The sequence below is a fragment of the Gobius niger genome (assembly GCF_951799975.1).
Source record: "Gobius niger genome assembly, chromosome: 7".
Classification (NCBI taxonomy): domain Eukaryota; kingdom Metazoa; phylum Chordata; class Actinopteri; order Gobiiformes; family Gobiidae; genus Gobius; species Gobius niger.
The window spans coordinates 12763649-12778241 of NC_136858.1; the positions used below are offsets into that span (position 1 = coordinate 12763649).

General features: G+C 46.2%; 2 protein-coding genes across 2 annotated transcripts; both read left to right on the forward strand.

Annotated features, from left to right (window-relative positions):
- Nucleotides 1-2474: 2474 nt before the first annotated feature.
- Nucleotides 2475-6429, forward strand: lrit1a (leucine-rich repeat, immunoglobulin-like and transmembrane domains 1a). Its single transcript, XM_079559671.1, has 4 exons — nucleotides 2475-2827; nucleotides 3446-3906; nucleotides 4456-4761; nucleotides 5190-6429. Exons 1-4 carry the CDS (start codon nucleotides 2706-2708, stop codon nucleotides 6242-6244), a joined length of 1944 nt encoding a protein of 647 aa, XP_079415797.1. The 5' UTR covers nucleotides 2475-2705; the 3' UTR covers nucleotides 6245-6429.
- Nucleotides 6430-9814: 3385 nt separating this feature from the next.
- On the forward strand, nucleotides 9815-14325 carry lrit2 (leucine-rich repeat, immunoglobulin-like and transmembrane domains 2; the record flags this gene model as incomplete). The annotated part of the gene is made up of 4 exons (XM_079559661.1): nucleotides 9815-9924; nucleotides 10597-11387; nucleotides 12793-13532; nucleotides 14219-14325. 4 exons carry the CDS (start codon nucleotides 9815-9817, stop codon nucleotides 14243-14245), a joined length of 1668 nt encoding a protein of 555 aa, XP_079415787.1. The 3' UTR covers nucleotides 14246-14325.
- Nucleotides 14326-14593: the final 268 nt, after the last annotated feature.

The window sequence follows — 14593 nt, forward strand, 5'->3', positions numbered from 1 at the left end:
ATGATTTATAGCACTGCTTATAGGTGGGAAAGTAGACCTGTGACCTGACACAAGGACTGTGCAGTAGTAAAGTGGTAGTAAAAAGTATTACAAGATAGGATAGGTATAGGATTTATCTGGTCAATATTTCATAAACATTACCTCCCCTTGCTTTAAAGCCTCTGGTGCGGCTTTTGTAATCTTTGATGGAAAATTGTAAACTCATAAAGTGTATGTGAATCCAAGGGCGTAGGTTTTGTGTCTGATCTTTTTTCAGTAAAACATTGATCCTAAACTACAGACATCGCGTGTTTCCACCAAACACTTAAATGCGGCGCATGTAATCACTGACACAGGCAACTCCGACAGACAGCTCCAGTCAGAATTAAACAGCTTTTCTGACTGGTGCAAGAAAAAACACATGAATCCGAACCTCTCCAAGACCAAAGAGATCGTCATCTACTTTGGCCGTTCCTCCATTGACCATCTGCCATTGCATTTAGATGGACAGACCATTGAGAGAGTGGAAGAATATAAATATCTAGGGACTATTGTTGACCATAAACTGAACTTCAAAATCAACACTGACCGCATCTTAAAGAAGTGTCAACAACACCTGCATTTCCTCCGCAAACTTAGACGGCTGCAGGTCAAAGAGTAAATTCTTCAGCTGTTTTACAACAGCTTTGTCCAGTCCACCCTCAGTTTTGGTCTCCTAGGATGGTTTGGCTCCCTGAGTGAAGTGAGCAAAAGCTCCTCAAAAAAATCATAAGGCTGAGTGACCGTTGGAGCCCCACAGGCACCTCTGAAGACAATATTCAAGGGTATGGCATTAAAAAAGGGCTGGCTTATCTCATCGGACTCACAACCTCCATGACCAGTATCAGCTGCTTCCATCTGGCAGGAGGTTCTCTTCCCTGGTTCTGAAAACCAAACGGGCCATGTCTTCTTTGTGCCTGCATCTACCAGACTCTTAAATGGACATGAGAGAACAGCGTGGCCTGGGCTTTCAAGTCTTTTTAACTTGACTAACCAATGTATTCCTTAATTTATATCATTATTTTATTTTACTTTTTTTAAAATCTTTTTACTTGTATAGTTGGTATGGATGTGTGAGTGTACCAGACCACAAATGAAGTTCCCTCCCGGGAAAAATAAAGTTCTTTGAATTTGAATTGAATTGAAATGAATTTGAATGTAATGAGGCTCCATAAACAGACTGCAGCTCAGTTGCAATCTGAAAACATTAACATCTCCCCGAATATTTGAACAATCGACACAAAATAAAAAACGATTGTGCTGCCTCTCTCTGAGCCTAAAGTCCCCACATCTGAGTAAAGTCTCTGTGAAAGATCGCTGAGTGTGAAGATCTCCACATAAAATTGGAGGGGACAATTTGGCCTCCTGAAGTATCGGGGACATGTCCTCATGGTCCACACGCAGACTTAAACCTTTGTTTAAATCAAAAAGTCTTTAGCTTCATTGGAGCCAGAACCAAGGCTAATGATAATATAGATGTAATTTTGTTTATAAAGTAGCTTGTTTAATTCCTATATGTATCATCATAATCCTACCATAAAAAATGTGAATGCATTATTGTGTGGTGTGCAGATAAAGAAAAGTGGCTCTTGATTTAGTTTGTTTCAGGTTGAAGTGGCTCTTTTAATGTAGAAAACATAGGAAATTAACACCTTTAGTTGAAGCGCAGTTATTTTTGATGTGCCTTTTATCTGTGTGTGTGTGTGTTTTAGGGACAAATGAAAGTATATATATATATATATATTTTTTTTTTACCATTACTCCAAATAATAATTTCCTCTGATACTTTTACTTCAGTAAATCTTTCTCTTTTTATCCGTCGGCCACTCCTTACAGCCAGGGCCAACTAAATCTACCCATAGGTCACTGGGTAAACCATGAAATATAGCAGATCAGCACGCGTACTTATGCTGTTTATAACCTTTAATAAATAGAATAATCAACACTTAAATATTGGCAGAATTGTCTTTTCGGCTCTGAATCCACCACTACCCGTTTAGCTGACTCATTAATGTAATTGATCATAGCCAGAGGTGTGTTTCCAATCAGAAAACTACGGAGCCCCTAAAGTTTCCTAAAGGGAGACAAAAAAAAAAGAAAAGGTGAAATGATTCAACTTTCTTTCATGACCACATCTGTCCCGATGGATGATGCCCATTCAAAAACCCGAAAACCTGAACAGGAAAAGAACTACAATTTGCTGCTGTGTAAGAACACTCTCCCAGGTGTTATACACTGTGAGGCTGGAGCGCAGGGGCCACGCTGTGATGTAGGGGCCATCTTGTGGCGGAAGCAAAGCACAGATTACCGCTCACGTCAGGCCCCAAAATGAACAAGCTCCATTTGAGAGACAGAGAAATCCAAACATCAGTGGATTATGAGCATTCGGACGTGTTTTCTCTCCCCCCCTGCGCTCACACACAGACACAGCCTATCGGATTCCAGCGGGAGGCAATACGCATCCAAATGAAAAGAACGCCAGTGCTTTCTCTAATCCGTGTCTATCCTTTTTATCTCGGGACCCGCTCAAGTCGCATCACTATGGGACAGGGCAGCGGCGGGACAGCCATGTGGAGGAGACTCCCGTAAATGACTCACGGCACAGGGGCTTTTGGACTTCTGGAGTGGGCGCAGACCGGACCCACGGAGAACCTGCTGCTGCGGCGTGTGCGTCAAAGTGCGGCGAGATGCTGCCCGTGCTGCTCGCGGGGCTGTGCGTGGCCGCGGCGGGACTGTTCCCTGCGGCCAGCGGGTGTCCCTCGCAGTGCAGCTGCTTCTACCACAACCTCAGCGACGGATCCAAGGCCAGGTACGGCGCCGGGCTTTAGGAGTTGTCACCGGAACTTTTTAGGCGCTTTTGTGGTGTGTTTTTCCAGAGTCGTGAAGCTGAGTGACAGATGTTAGGCAGAGGTGAACACGTGTACTCAAGATAATTCGGGGAGTGCATGTCCGTCCAATTTTATTTAATGCAGGATTATCTCTCAAAGGCACTTTCAGCCTTCGTGTTATACAATTTATATCGAGTGGCTTTTTCAGTCCAACAGTTGGTGCAGTAAAATGATTCAATGTTGTGCAAATAACCTGTAGCCTATAACAGAAGCTGGATTTTGCATGTTCCACAAATCCCAGGTTTTTGTGTCTCATTTAGTTTTGAAAATTTGCGTTCTTGCCCAATAAACAATAAATCCCCTGATATGTTTAGGTGTCACAGTGAGACGGTTCAGAAAGACCTTCATTCCAGTGGTTATTAGACTTCAGTGCAGAGGGATAATGATGCCCACGTCTGTGTGTGAATGATGATGATGGAGGTGATGTTGTCAGAGCCGCTGCAACAGCGGCAATTTGTTTTTGTGAAGGATAAGTATCTATAGATCTGGTTCCTGCCTATAACTCTCCTGTAGACTGTGTAACCCTGTCTGTGCTGCAGGAGCGTCATCTGTAACGACCCGGACATCTCGCTGGTGCCTGTGGGCTTCCCCGTGGACACGTCCAAACTGCGCATTGAGAAGACAGCCATCCAGAAGATCCCCAGTGAGGCCTTCAGCTCCCTGTCCGGCCTGGAGTTCCTGTGGATGTCCTTCAACACGCTGTCGACAGTGAGCGCGGACAGTTTTCAAGGCCTGCTGAACCTGGAGGAGCTGCGGCTGGACGGGAACAGTTTGACTGAGTTTCCCTGGGATAGTCTGCAGGACATGCCCAGCCTCCGACTGTTGGACCTGCATAACAACCAGCTCAGCTCCCTGCCCCCCGAGGCCACCACCTACATCAGGAACCTCACCTACCTGGACCTGTCCAGCAACAGCCTGCTCACCCTGCCCCCTGAGGTGCTCAGCTCCTGGCTGGCAGTGAGGCCGGTCCAGGGCCCCGAGAGCTCCAAGATGATACTTGGTAAGAGCAGCTGCTGTCATGCAGTTCATCTGGAGACAAACTCATTCATAAGTCATTTCATCACCAGCTGGACACTGCTGTTGCTAGGCGATCGTGAGAGGACAAAAGTGGCTCTGGATAACACAAGTGATGCTGAGAAAATAATCATGTCTGCACGTCAGCACTGTGCTCTACTGCAGACTGTATTGTGTAGATATGTCTTTACATGACAGCGGCAGTAACCTGTTATTTCTGAGCTGACAGCAGCTGCACTCGGCTCCTCTTTACAGCTGTAGCACTAATGTCAAGTCTGTTTACAAATGTACTTTTTTTCATGTTGATATTTCCCATGACGAAGACCTGGTCACCACCATTTCCATCTAACCCATGTCATGTCCATCCTCTTCCTCTCTGCTCTTTGGTCTGCTGTAGCCATGTACAGGGGTACGTAGTTATGAATTAAATTTTAATCCTCTTACAGGATTAGCATGCTAACATCCGCGGGGCCATCTGCAGACTGCTCTTTCACATTGTCCAGCTCTTCTCACTGGCCTATGCCCTTGCCTTCAGGTCTCCATGACAACCCTTGGGTGTGTGACTGCCGCCTGTACGAGCTGGTGGAGTTTCAGAAGTCGCCCAGCCTGTCGGTGGCCTTCATCGACACACGGCTGCGCTGCTCGGCCCCAGAGAGCGTTTCGGGCGTCCTGTTCAGTGACGCGGAGCTGCGGCAGTGCCAGCTGCCCCGCATCCACACCGCAGTGGCACGAGTGCGCAGCGCGGTGGGCAACAAGGTGCTGCTGCGCTGTGGCACCTTAGGAGTGCCCATCCCTGACCTGAGCTGGCGCCGGGCAGACGGACGGCCTCTCAACGGCACAGGTGAGTTTCCTGGTCACTCTGTTTTCAGATCGGTCTGACTTAAGATGCTCTTAGAGCTGTTAATTAAACAGAGAGCTGCGAGTGGATTGTAGCGCTCTAAGTCTGACTGACAGCTGCTGTTACACAGTTATGTAAGTTCACACTGATCAGTATTGGTGCAACATTGAGTAATCACCAAGACAGTGGTTTGATCAAATCCTGTGGGCTGGTGAGTAATTATTGTACAATTTACGCTCATTTAAACACTACATGTAATCATGAATCCTGTCGCTGATGCTCTAATTACAAACGTGTCACCTCTGTGTCACTGTGTCTTCACTGATCTTCTACAGACCAGTCATAGACTATGTCATGGCCCCAGGTTCTGGTATAATCTAGTATTATATAATATATCCTTCAGTCAAACCGACGCTGTGTTCTTTCCACAGTCCAGCAGGAAACATCTAAGGAGGGCATCACCTGGTCCATCCTCAGTGTGCCGGCGGTTTCCTACCAGGACTCAGGGAAGTACATCTGCAAAGCCTCCAACTACGCGGGGAACGCAGAGGCCGTCATCTCCCTGTTCGTCACCAACTCCACCAGACAAGACGCGAGCCAAGCTCCCAATGACAAAAAGACCAAAGCGAAGAAGCCCGGCGCGGTGGGCAAGGCGGCGTACCAGGAGAAGCTAGTGGCTCGGTACGTGGCGCCCACATCCACCGCTCCGTCACTGCAGGTCCTGGAGTCGGGCGTCCCGCTTGGGCTGGGCTCGGTGCTGTCTGTGGCCAGTTACAGTGTGGCTGACCGAGCCACGCCTGGACCTCCAGTCACCACCTCCAACCCGGACACTCTGCTGGAGCTCAGCAACCTGGCGTCCAACACGTCCTTGCTGCAGCAGGACCCCGACAGGGTGGTGCGCTCCGTCAAAGTGGTGGGGGACACGGACAACACCATCTCTCTGAACTGGAGAGCCCCTAAAGCCAAGAACACCACGGCCTTCAGCGTGCTCTACGCCGTGTTCGGAGAGAGAGACATGAGGAAGATCAACGTGGGGGCGGGGCAGACGCGAGTGACCATCGACGGGCTGGTGCCGCGGACCAAGTACATCGCCTGCGTGTGCGTCAAGGGCCTCATCCCCAGGAAAGAGCAGTGTGTGATCTTCTCCACGGATGAGGCGGCCAGTGCCACTGGAACACAGAAACTCATCAACGTCATCGTGATCACAGTGGCCTGCATCATCGCCGTCCCTCTCACCGTCATCGTGTGCTGCGGCGCCATCAAGAGGCGCATCAAGAAGTACTGGGGGAAGAAGACCAAGGACATGCAGGACTCCTATGTGACGTTTGAGACTCTGTCGCCCGGCACTAAGGCCAAAGGACTGGAGGGAGAGTACCTGAACAGACTGCACCCCGAGGAGTCCAACCGGCTGCTGTCGGCCCGCTCCAGTCTGGACTCCGAGGCCACGGCCAAGATCGAGGGACAGCCCAACGAGTACTTCTGCTGACATCATGCTCCAGCTCTGGCTCCACAGCCCCCGCCCCGCACACACCCCCACCACCTGCCTCAGCTGCACCTCAGCACCCACAGTCAGCGCCCGCCGCCACACCCGCACCCAGCGCTGAACCAGCACCCGCATCATCCACACGGCAACCAGCACCCGCCGCACCCACACCAGCTCCCACACCTGCAGAAGACCCACAAGCACCCACAGCAGCCCTACACCCACGCTAACGTCAGCCCCCTAGCGACCCGCTCCCACACCCCCATGCCCTGGGACTCCCCCCCTCCGCCCGTGCCCCCTCGCTGGATCGTGCCCCCCACGCCGCCTCAGCAGAGGACCAGCTTCTATCAGAGAGCCTTCGCGCGCTGCACCATCATGGAGATATCAGTGTAGGACGTCCTGTCGGTCTGACACTTGGACAATGCTTTGGAACGGTTTCAGACTGAGCAACTATATATGTGTTTTGAAACAACGATTCTGTTTGCAAGTTACAAAATACAGTCTCAGTGGATGGACACTGTTTTTACAAAGTTATGTCATGAGTTACGTTAGCTTTTGTCTTTCAGGAGTTTCTCATTAAGGCAAATATCTTGACAGTTTTTCAATTAGAATCAAAGATGTTTAGCCCGTATTTCAAGAGGCTTCTTCAGTCCATGAAATTCCACTGGAGTCAGAGGGATTTGCAATATCTACACTGCACCGACACCAGACCTGAAGAAGCCTCTTGGATAAAAGGCGAAATGGCTACATACTTATTTCTAAAGGTGCTACTGACATGAACACCTGAAGCCCCTCTTGTGTTTAGAAACTAATTCATATAGGGCTTATTTGCTCGGATGGGATTTTCAGCCCATTCGTCCAAACAAATTATGAAGGTTTTGTGCGGCTCCTCTTTCCATTTCAGTTGGGATCATGCTCATTCTGGCAGCACGTTTTTATTGCAATTTGGGTTTGGATTAAAAAATAATATAGTGCTACTAGAGTTAAAAAAATTAAAAAAAAAGCTTTAGCACGTTCTATCCTCATCCAAATGAATGGTGAAGCCAGGCATGGCATGTCTGTTTCATGGCATTTACATCCTTGCTGTGATTTCTCTATCATTAGCATAAGATGATGTTGAGTGGGCATTTGGAGGTTTTTTTTTCTGTCGCAACAAAAGCAGAAACTTGACTGAACTTGATTTAGATTTAGATGCTAATTCGTATCTAAAGGAAAATCTCTAAGAATTCATTCAAGAATTTCTGACAAGACTTTTACCTCACCGAAGTGTAGTCGATGGTTGACAACAGCTGAAAACCTGTGGATCGTTCATAATTTACGATGTTTGAAGGCTAAATGCTAACGGCTATAGGAAAAATACATTGAGCAGGCTAACGGATTCTGAAAAGTTCCTGGACAAGCCTGCTAGCTAACTGTCTGATATGTTGGGCTCTTCCCATTTTTATTTCTATGAGTTTGAACAACCTGAAGTTTAGAAATTTGCCTGTAACCAGTTTGATAGATTTCAACTAGAGTCGTGGCTAGTCATTGTTAGTTCTTTAGCTAAAATGAGTGAATTTCTTGGGATTTTATCAGTATTTCGTAAAAATATCATGTCAACAGCACCTTTAGAAATATTTTTTTTTCCTCTGACAAAATTGCTAATCCAATATAAGTAATCTCTTGTCCATATAGTGCAACCACATCGTCCGCACTGATGCCTGTGTGAGTGCTGCCACAAGCCTCTCCCACCGAACTGCAGTTGTCTCGACATTCTCAGCGTGAAACAGCGCCCCCTCCTGACGTGCGAAGGGAACACTTGTATTTTTGTACATAGCTCCACGAGTCTGTGCCTCTGCATACGCCGGTGTCATAATAAATATGTTCTCAGAGGAGATCCACACACGGGCCTGGTGCACTCTGCTGTGAGGAGAGAGCTGGAGCTGGAGACAGAAGGACTGGACTATGACACTCTGTACATACATGGGAAATGTAGTTTGTAGTGCTTTTTTTTTTTTGTATTCCCCAAAGCCCTACAAAGTTGATTTTCGCCCCTTGTCCTACCAATGTAAAATACTGTACAAACACCGGGTTATGTCAACGTTTTCTAATAAAATGTACATATAAACCTCAGATTTCGATCGCGAGGACTATGATGTGCCTTCTTCAGTCTCACCATATGATGAACTTAGTTTGCTTTCAGCTTTATTTATGACTCTCCGGCTCTTTTGAACGGCTCTTTAAGGTGAACGATTCGAACTAGATCTCAGTTGTGAAAAGAGCTTTTTTCTGTAAATTTTACCCAGAACTCCCCCGAACGAACACAAGAATGAGCCCAACAATGGAGCAGGCGACACAAGTGGAAGCTTATTGCACTTAAGTCAAAGCTAAACGCACAAAAAAAATTGGTCAGATAGTTACACTCTCTTTTTATTAGTTGTGGCGCAAGATTTATTCACAAACACGTTTTTTTATCAAAGCGTAAATATCAGTCCCGTTGTAATTTTAGCTTACTTAAATCAATAACTTGTGCCTTTTATCGATCACGATCTTAGATATCGGAAGTTATCTGGCTGGCATTATTGAAATGTTATATTAAAAAGAGCCAGTCTTTTGAACGGCTCTTTGAAATGAACTGATCCCAAAGACTCGGCTTCCAGAAAAGAGCCGTAAATCACATCACCACCACAGATCGTTTTGAGAAATATGACCCTACTAAAATACTGCAAAGATTTACAGAATGATGTGAATTCCATTAAAAAAACGTCCTGGGGGAGGCCTCCCTGACCCCCTTTTTTCGTTTAGATGGTCAAACAAAATAACCAATTGAACAAAACAATGATGGAGTTTGTCAGCATGGAGAAGCTCACACCCCTTCTTGTGACAAACTTTCCTTCCCCTGCCCTATGTGAACTTATCAAAGAAGGTTAGCTAGGCATTTTTAGCATTTACTCAAGTAAAAAATAATGTTACTTAAAAACTTAATGATTCGAATCCCATCCCGACTGGTTTAGACTGTTGGGTGTCCTTGGGCGAGGCATGTCACCTACCCACTGTGTGTGAATGTAGTGTGAGTGAGTGGTTGTTGGTGGTGGTCAGATGGTGCAGACTGGCAGCATCCAAATTAGTACTCAAGTAAAATATAAAAAAGAATGACAGTATAAAATCATAAAATTGGGCGTAAAAGTCAGATTCATGCTTTAGTAATGATGTAATTGACAAGTATGAATGTCTGAACAGATCAAAGACGATAGGAAGGAACAACGTGAAGCCTTGTGGTCTTATACTGGAGACTTGCTCACTGTGGGAAGATCTATACAAATGTTTTACTAGATTACGTAAATACAAAGAGTAAATGACACCCTCTGAGATCTTGGAGGTTTGGTTTGGTTACATAATCCCGTAGCTTTAGTGGGTCAGGGCCGCGGTGTGAGACAGTGGCGTGTTAATCATGATCTCCGAGGAGAATTAGAGCCACTTGTTTGTTACTGGGCACGTCCTGGATTAAGTGTAATAGGCTTCTCCTGTCGGCCGCCGCAACATCATGTCCTGAGCGCGAATGTGGCCCGCAAACTTTGGCCTTTCTCTTGGACTATGGACATATTGCGATATCTCCTGGTGATAGTTCTCGTGAAGATCCAGGCGAGCGCTGCGTTCTCTCAGTGTTTGCGCGGCTGCAGCTGCGTCGACGACCGCCATGGAAGGTAAGGCTGTTCCTCTAATCTCAGAGTATTTTTAAATCCTGGAACTGTGTCACTGGGTGGTGGAAAAACATGCAGGGTAACGGCAGTAAATGGTTCATAACGGGTACAAACTCTTTTTCATGTTGCTTCTGATGGCGACAAAAGGTTGGGTTTTACTGGTAATAAAGCAACAGGTGATTTGCAAATACTCAAAGATGACTGGCTGCCAGGTTTTTCTACTTATTACTTATCTTGACCTGATAATGAGGTGGGAATTTCATGAAGAAAATATTGACAAAAGGTGACATTTTTAAGTTCAGTCACATAGAACGGGGAGTTTCTCAGGACAGCTAGAACTGGGACTTGTTTATGGTCATGTGTGCCACACTGCTCCATGTATTTTTTATAGAACTATATAGTTATTGGTATATGGGGGAAACATATACACAAAACATTTTCTTTAATAGACTTTCAATGTGTGAGAAATCTCTGGTTCTAAAAAAAAATAGGTCAAGTCCTAATCTATGCATGTCTAACCTCGTGGAACCACAGAAACACTTTAGGAGTCCCTTTTCTCAGACAAAAAATATTTTCCATTTCTATACAACCAGCAGTGGCACTTCATAGACTAAGAATAGCCAACATGTTTCCTGTACGTAAACAGCTAATAGTCCAAACCCTCTTCTGGTCCAGGTCCCTGACTTGTATGGAGGACAGTCTGTTCAGGAGCGTCCCTGACGACCTGCCTGAGGACCTGACTAAAGTGCGCATAGAGAAGTCCCACTTTGCAGAGATCCCACGTGGAGTCTTCTCCCGAGGCACAGCATTAGAAAACCTGTGGCTCAACTTCAATGACATCGCCCTGATCAACTCCAAAGGCTTGGAGGGGCTGTCCAACCTCACTGAGCTGCGTCTGCAGGGCAACAAGCTGCGCTCTGTGCCATGGACAGCATTCGAGGACACGCCATCTCTAAAGATCCTGGACCTGAAGCACAACCAGCTGGACGTCCTGCCCGAGCACGCACTGAAGTATCTGCCTGGTCTCACTTACTTAGACTTATCCTTCAATCAACTTACGGTCATATCCAAGGAGGTCTTTCTCAACTGGCCCCTGTACCAGAAGCTGCAGAACCTGGAGGGGAAGGAAGGGGGTGCTGTGGGGCCCAATGTGGTGCTAGCGTTGCACGACAACCCCTGGTTGTGCGACTGCCGTTTAAAGGGCTTCGTCGAGTTCACGCTCGCCCTCAGCCCGCCCATTATTCTCATGAACTCCTACTTGAGCTGCTCTGGGCCGGACTATAAGGCCAAACAGTTCTTCCATGAGGTGGTCGTGCGCTCCTGCATCAGACCAGTTGTCAGCACTCCCACGGCCAACCTGAGCCTGCCCCTGGGAGCCAACACCACCCTGAGCTGCCTGGCCAAGGCCCGGCCCCAGCCCTCGGTGTGGTGGACATATGGACTCAAGATAATCAGAGGATTTCACGGTAAGAGCCAGTCACACCCAGCGCAGACATCAGAGCCGTTAATCGCCGTGCTGACCTCCAGTGCACATGCAGCTGTAGAGCCCATGCACACTGGTCTCTATGGGACAATCCCAGTGAGAGCAGAGTCTGCATGTTTGATTAAGACTGAGATTAGAGTGGGCTGTGGTCTAATTAATGGAGGACTGGCCCACTGCCTGACCTTTCCCTGCTTTGCATTACACATATTGTGTAAGTGTAAAGCAGGGTTGGTCCTAGCCCTGTGATTGTAGCAACTTCCAGATGCTAATTGAGGCCCCCAAGCATATCAGACTGCTATTTTTGATGGTCCAATTTTTTTTTTTTAAACTTCTATTGTACACCTTCCCAGAGGCAATGTAAATAAAGAAAAGAAAAACAAAGACAAACCCTGTAATTATTGAAGAAATGATTCGTAGTGGATGCAAATTTGGCCCTGGAATTGTTAGAACCAGACTGATTCGGCGGTTTAGACTTTAAATCAGCGAGACCACATGATATCAGTAGGTGGAAATGTATGTAGATCTACATCTGAAAATCCAGATGTAAATTCATAGAAATTGCCAAAGACAATGCAGAAATCTATTATTTCTTATTACGAAAAGATCACAAGGATCCAGAAAACCCTACATCATACAGACCGTTATCAACTCAAAATACAGATTCTAAGATTATAGCAAATGTTTTGTAATGTTTTGTCAAATAATGTGAAACATAAATTAGTATCTTGCGATCAAAAAGACTTCATTGAGATGTGACAGTCTGACAGTGTCTAGTGTCAATGTAAGGCTTGGAATATTACAGTATGTAGCATATAAAAAAGAAAAGGTAGTCATCGTTAAATGGAAGTATTTATTTAGTTTTAAAATGATGTTCATTTAATGAAAGCTTCATCAAATGGATGAAATGATTGTATACAAATGCTCAGGCAGCTCTTTTGATGAATGGAACTACATCTGAAACATTCTTTCTGGAGAGAGGAACTAAACAAGGATGCCCTCTGTCTCCTCTCTTATTTCATTTGATTATTTAGCCATTTGCGAAATCTATAATGAGTGAGGAGGTAAAAGGCATTGAAACAGACAGCAGCTCCCACAAGATAGCACTTTATGCCGACGATTTACTTTGATTTTTGAAGAATCCCACCAAATGTATTCCTTCATTAACAAAAAAACTGAAAACTTCGGTCAGTTTTCAGTTTACAAAATGAACTACTAAAAATCATTAGTTTGGTGATAAAAAAAAGTCCCCATACGTAAGGATCCAACTGCTGCTTCTATTTAACAAATGATGAAGAATGTTTCGTAAATGTTTATTAATACTGAACTAAGAGCCATTACTTTACAAATGCTTCATAGTTGATAGATATAAATCGTTTTTATCTTTCCAGAGTTCCAGGAGAGAGTGGACGAGGACACTGTGCGCTCGCTGCTGTTCATCCCCTCGCTTCGGGCCGCAGACCGGGGCCACTACACCTGCACCGCCGTCAACTTCATGGGCAACTCCTCCGCCGTCATCCAGCTTGACACCCAGACTCCCGAGGGCTCCGCTTCTGCCTCGCAACCCGGAGACCTGGCCTTGGCCCCCTCCGCCCAGGAAAACGTCTACATCGACATCCGCATCGCCAAGCAAACCGTGCGGGGAATCTCCATCGAGTGGTACGCCGCACTGGAGCGTCCCGACGAAACCTGGTTCACCATACACTTCGGGCGCATCGAGGAGAAGAAAGAAGCTATTTTCATCGGTCCGGGAATCAACACATACACCGTCAACAACTTGCTCCCCGCCACGAAATACGAAATCTGCGTCACGCTCAAAAATCAAGACCCGCGCCCCGGCCAGTGCATCGTGTTCGTCACTGGGAGCGACATCACGGAAATGGAGCAGCGTGAGAAGCTGATTCACATCGTGGTGATCGTGTTAGCCATGGTGCTAGCGGTGCCTATAGGGATGTACGCGTGCACTACGGACACCAAGCTGGTGTGCGTGGAGAGGATCCTAAGCTCGTGGAAGGACAGGAGAGAGAGCAGGATGGCCAGTGCGGAGAGGGAGCGGCAGGGGACGTTCGACAGCCTCCAGGCGGCCAGCGACGAGGGTCTGGTCAATAAGGACTCCAGCGATGACCGTAAGGTGAGGAGGCGGTCAGAGGACAGGCAGCCCAAAGGGAGGCTAAGTGCACAGCTCTACTGAACACTTTAAGGCTTTGCTTGGTGTACGTCGACGTACACGTATGTACAGCTCTGCAAATGTAGTTGATGTCGACTCTAATCAGACACAATCGCTGGTACAGCGAAGAGTCTGGATTTCTCCAGGCAAGATAACAGGCGAGGAGAGTCGAATGGGGCTCAGGAGGTTCTAACAGGGAAACAAGAGTATATGTGTGGGGTTCAACTACTTTGTTCCGAACTTAGCAAGAGCTTTTGCTTTGTTGCATAAGTTACAGAAAGACTGTTGTGTCTCTCATGTATTAATAACTTACACTTCTTTGTAAAGACATGTAACATGACTGTTTGATTGAAGTTCCAGTGACAGTGGATACATTTTTTTAATGTGTGTTGCCATTTTTGTATACAGTGTATGTGTAGCTGATGGAAAAAACTAATTGCTGCTCGTATTCTAGTTTAATAATAGTCCTTGTTCTGTGAGTAAAAAAGTGTGCCCAAAAATACACCACAACATGTGCATTTTGGAGCAAAGTCCTTGTGTTCCGTTTAAAATTCCTCAGAAAACAAGCCCTGAACGTGTGATGAGATTTGTGACGCTGATTGTATCTTGATGATGCATTTCCTGTCTTGTGTTTTGTTCCTCTGTTCCAGGCCGTGGAGTGTGTTGCAAAGGTCTGAGCAGCTGCATCATGAAGGATGTAGAGCTGTGAAGTGGGACGCAACCTGACCTGAAACGTAGACACATAAAACACGCTAACACCACAGTCTGACACACTTTCCGTCTCCATGAAGTAGACTATGTAGAAGCCATGCAGGATGTTGTTTTTCAATGGATGCCTCATTGTAAATAAAAGTGTTGTATTAAAACCGGCACAATTTTGATGAAAAAAGTCTTCCTCATGAAAGAAAGTACTTGGTGCAGAAATGAATGAATGTACATAAAATCAAAGCCAGTAACGCCTTCTTGCGCCTAATTTGTAGTTCCATAACAGACGATAAATGCGTTGATTAAACACTCGGCTGGTC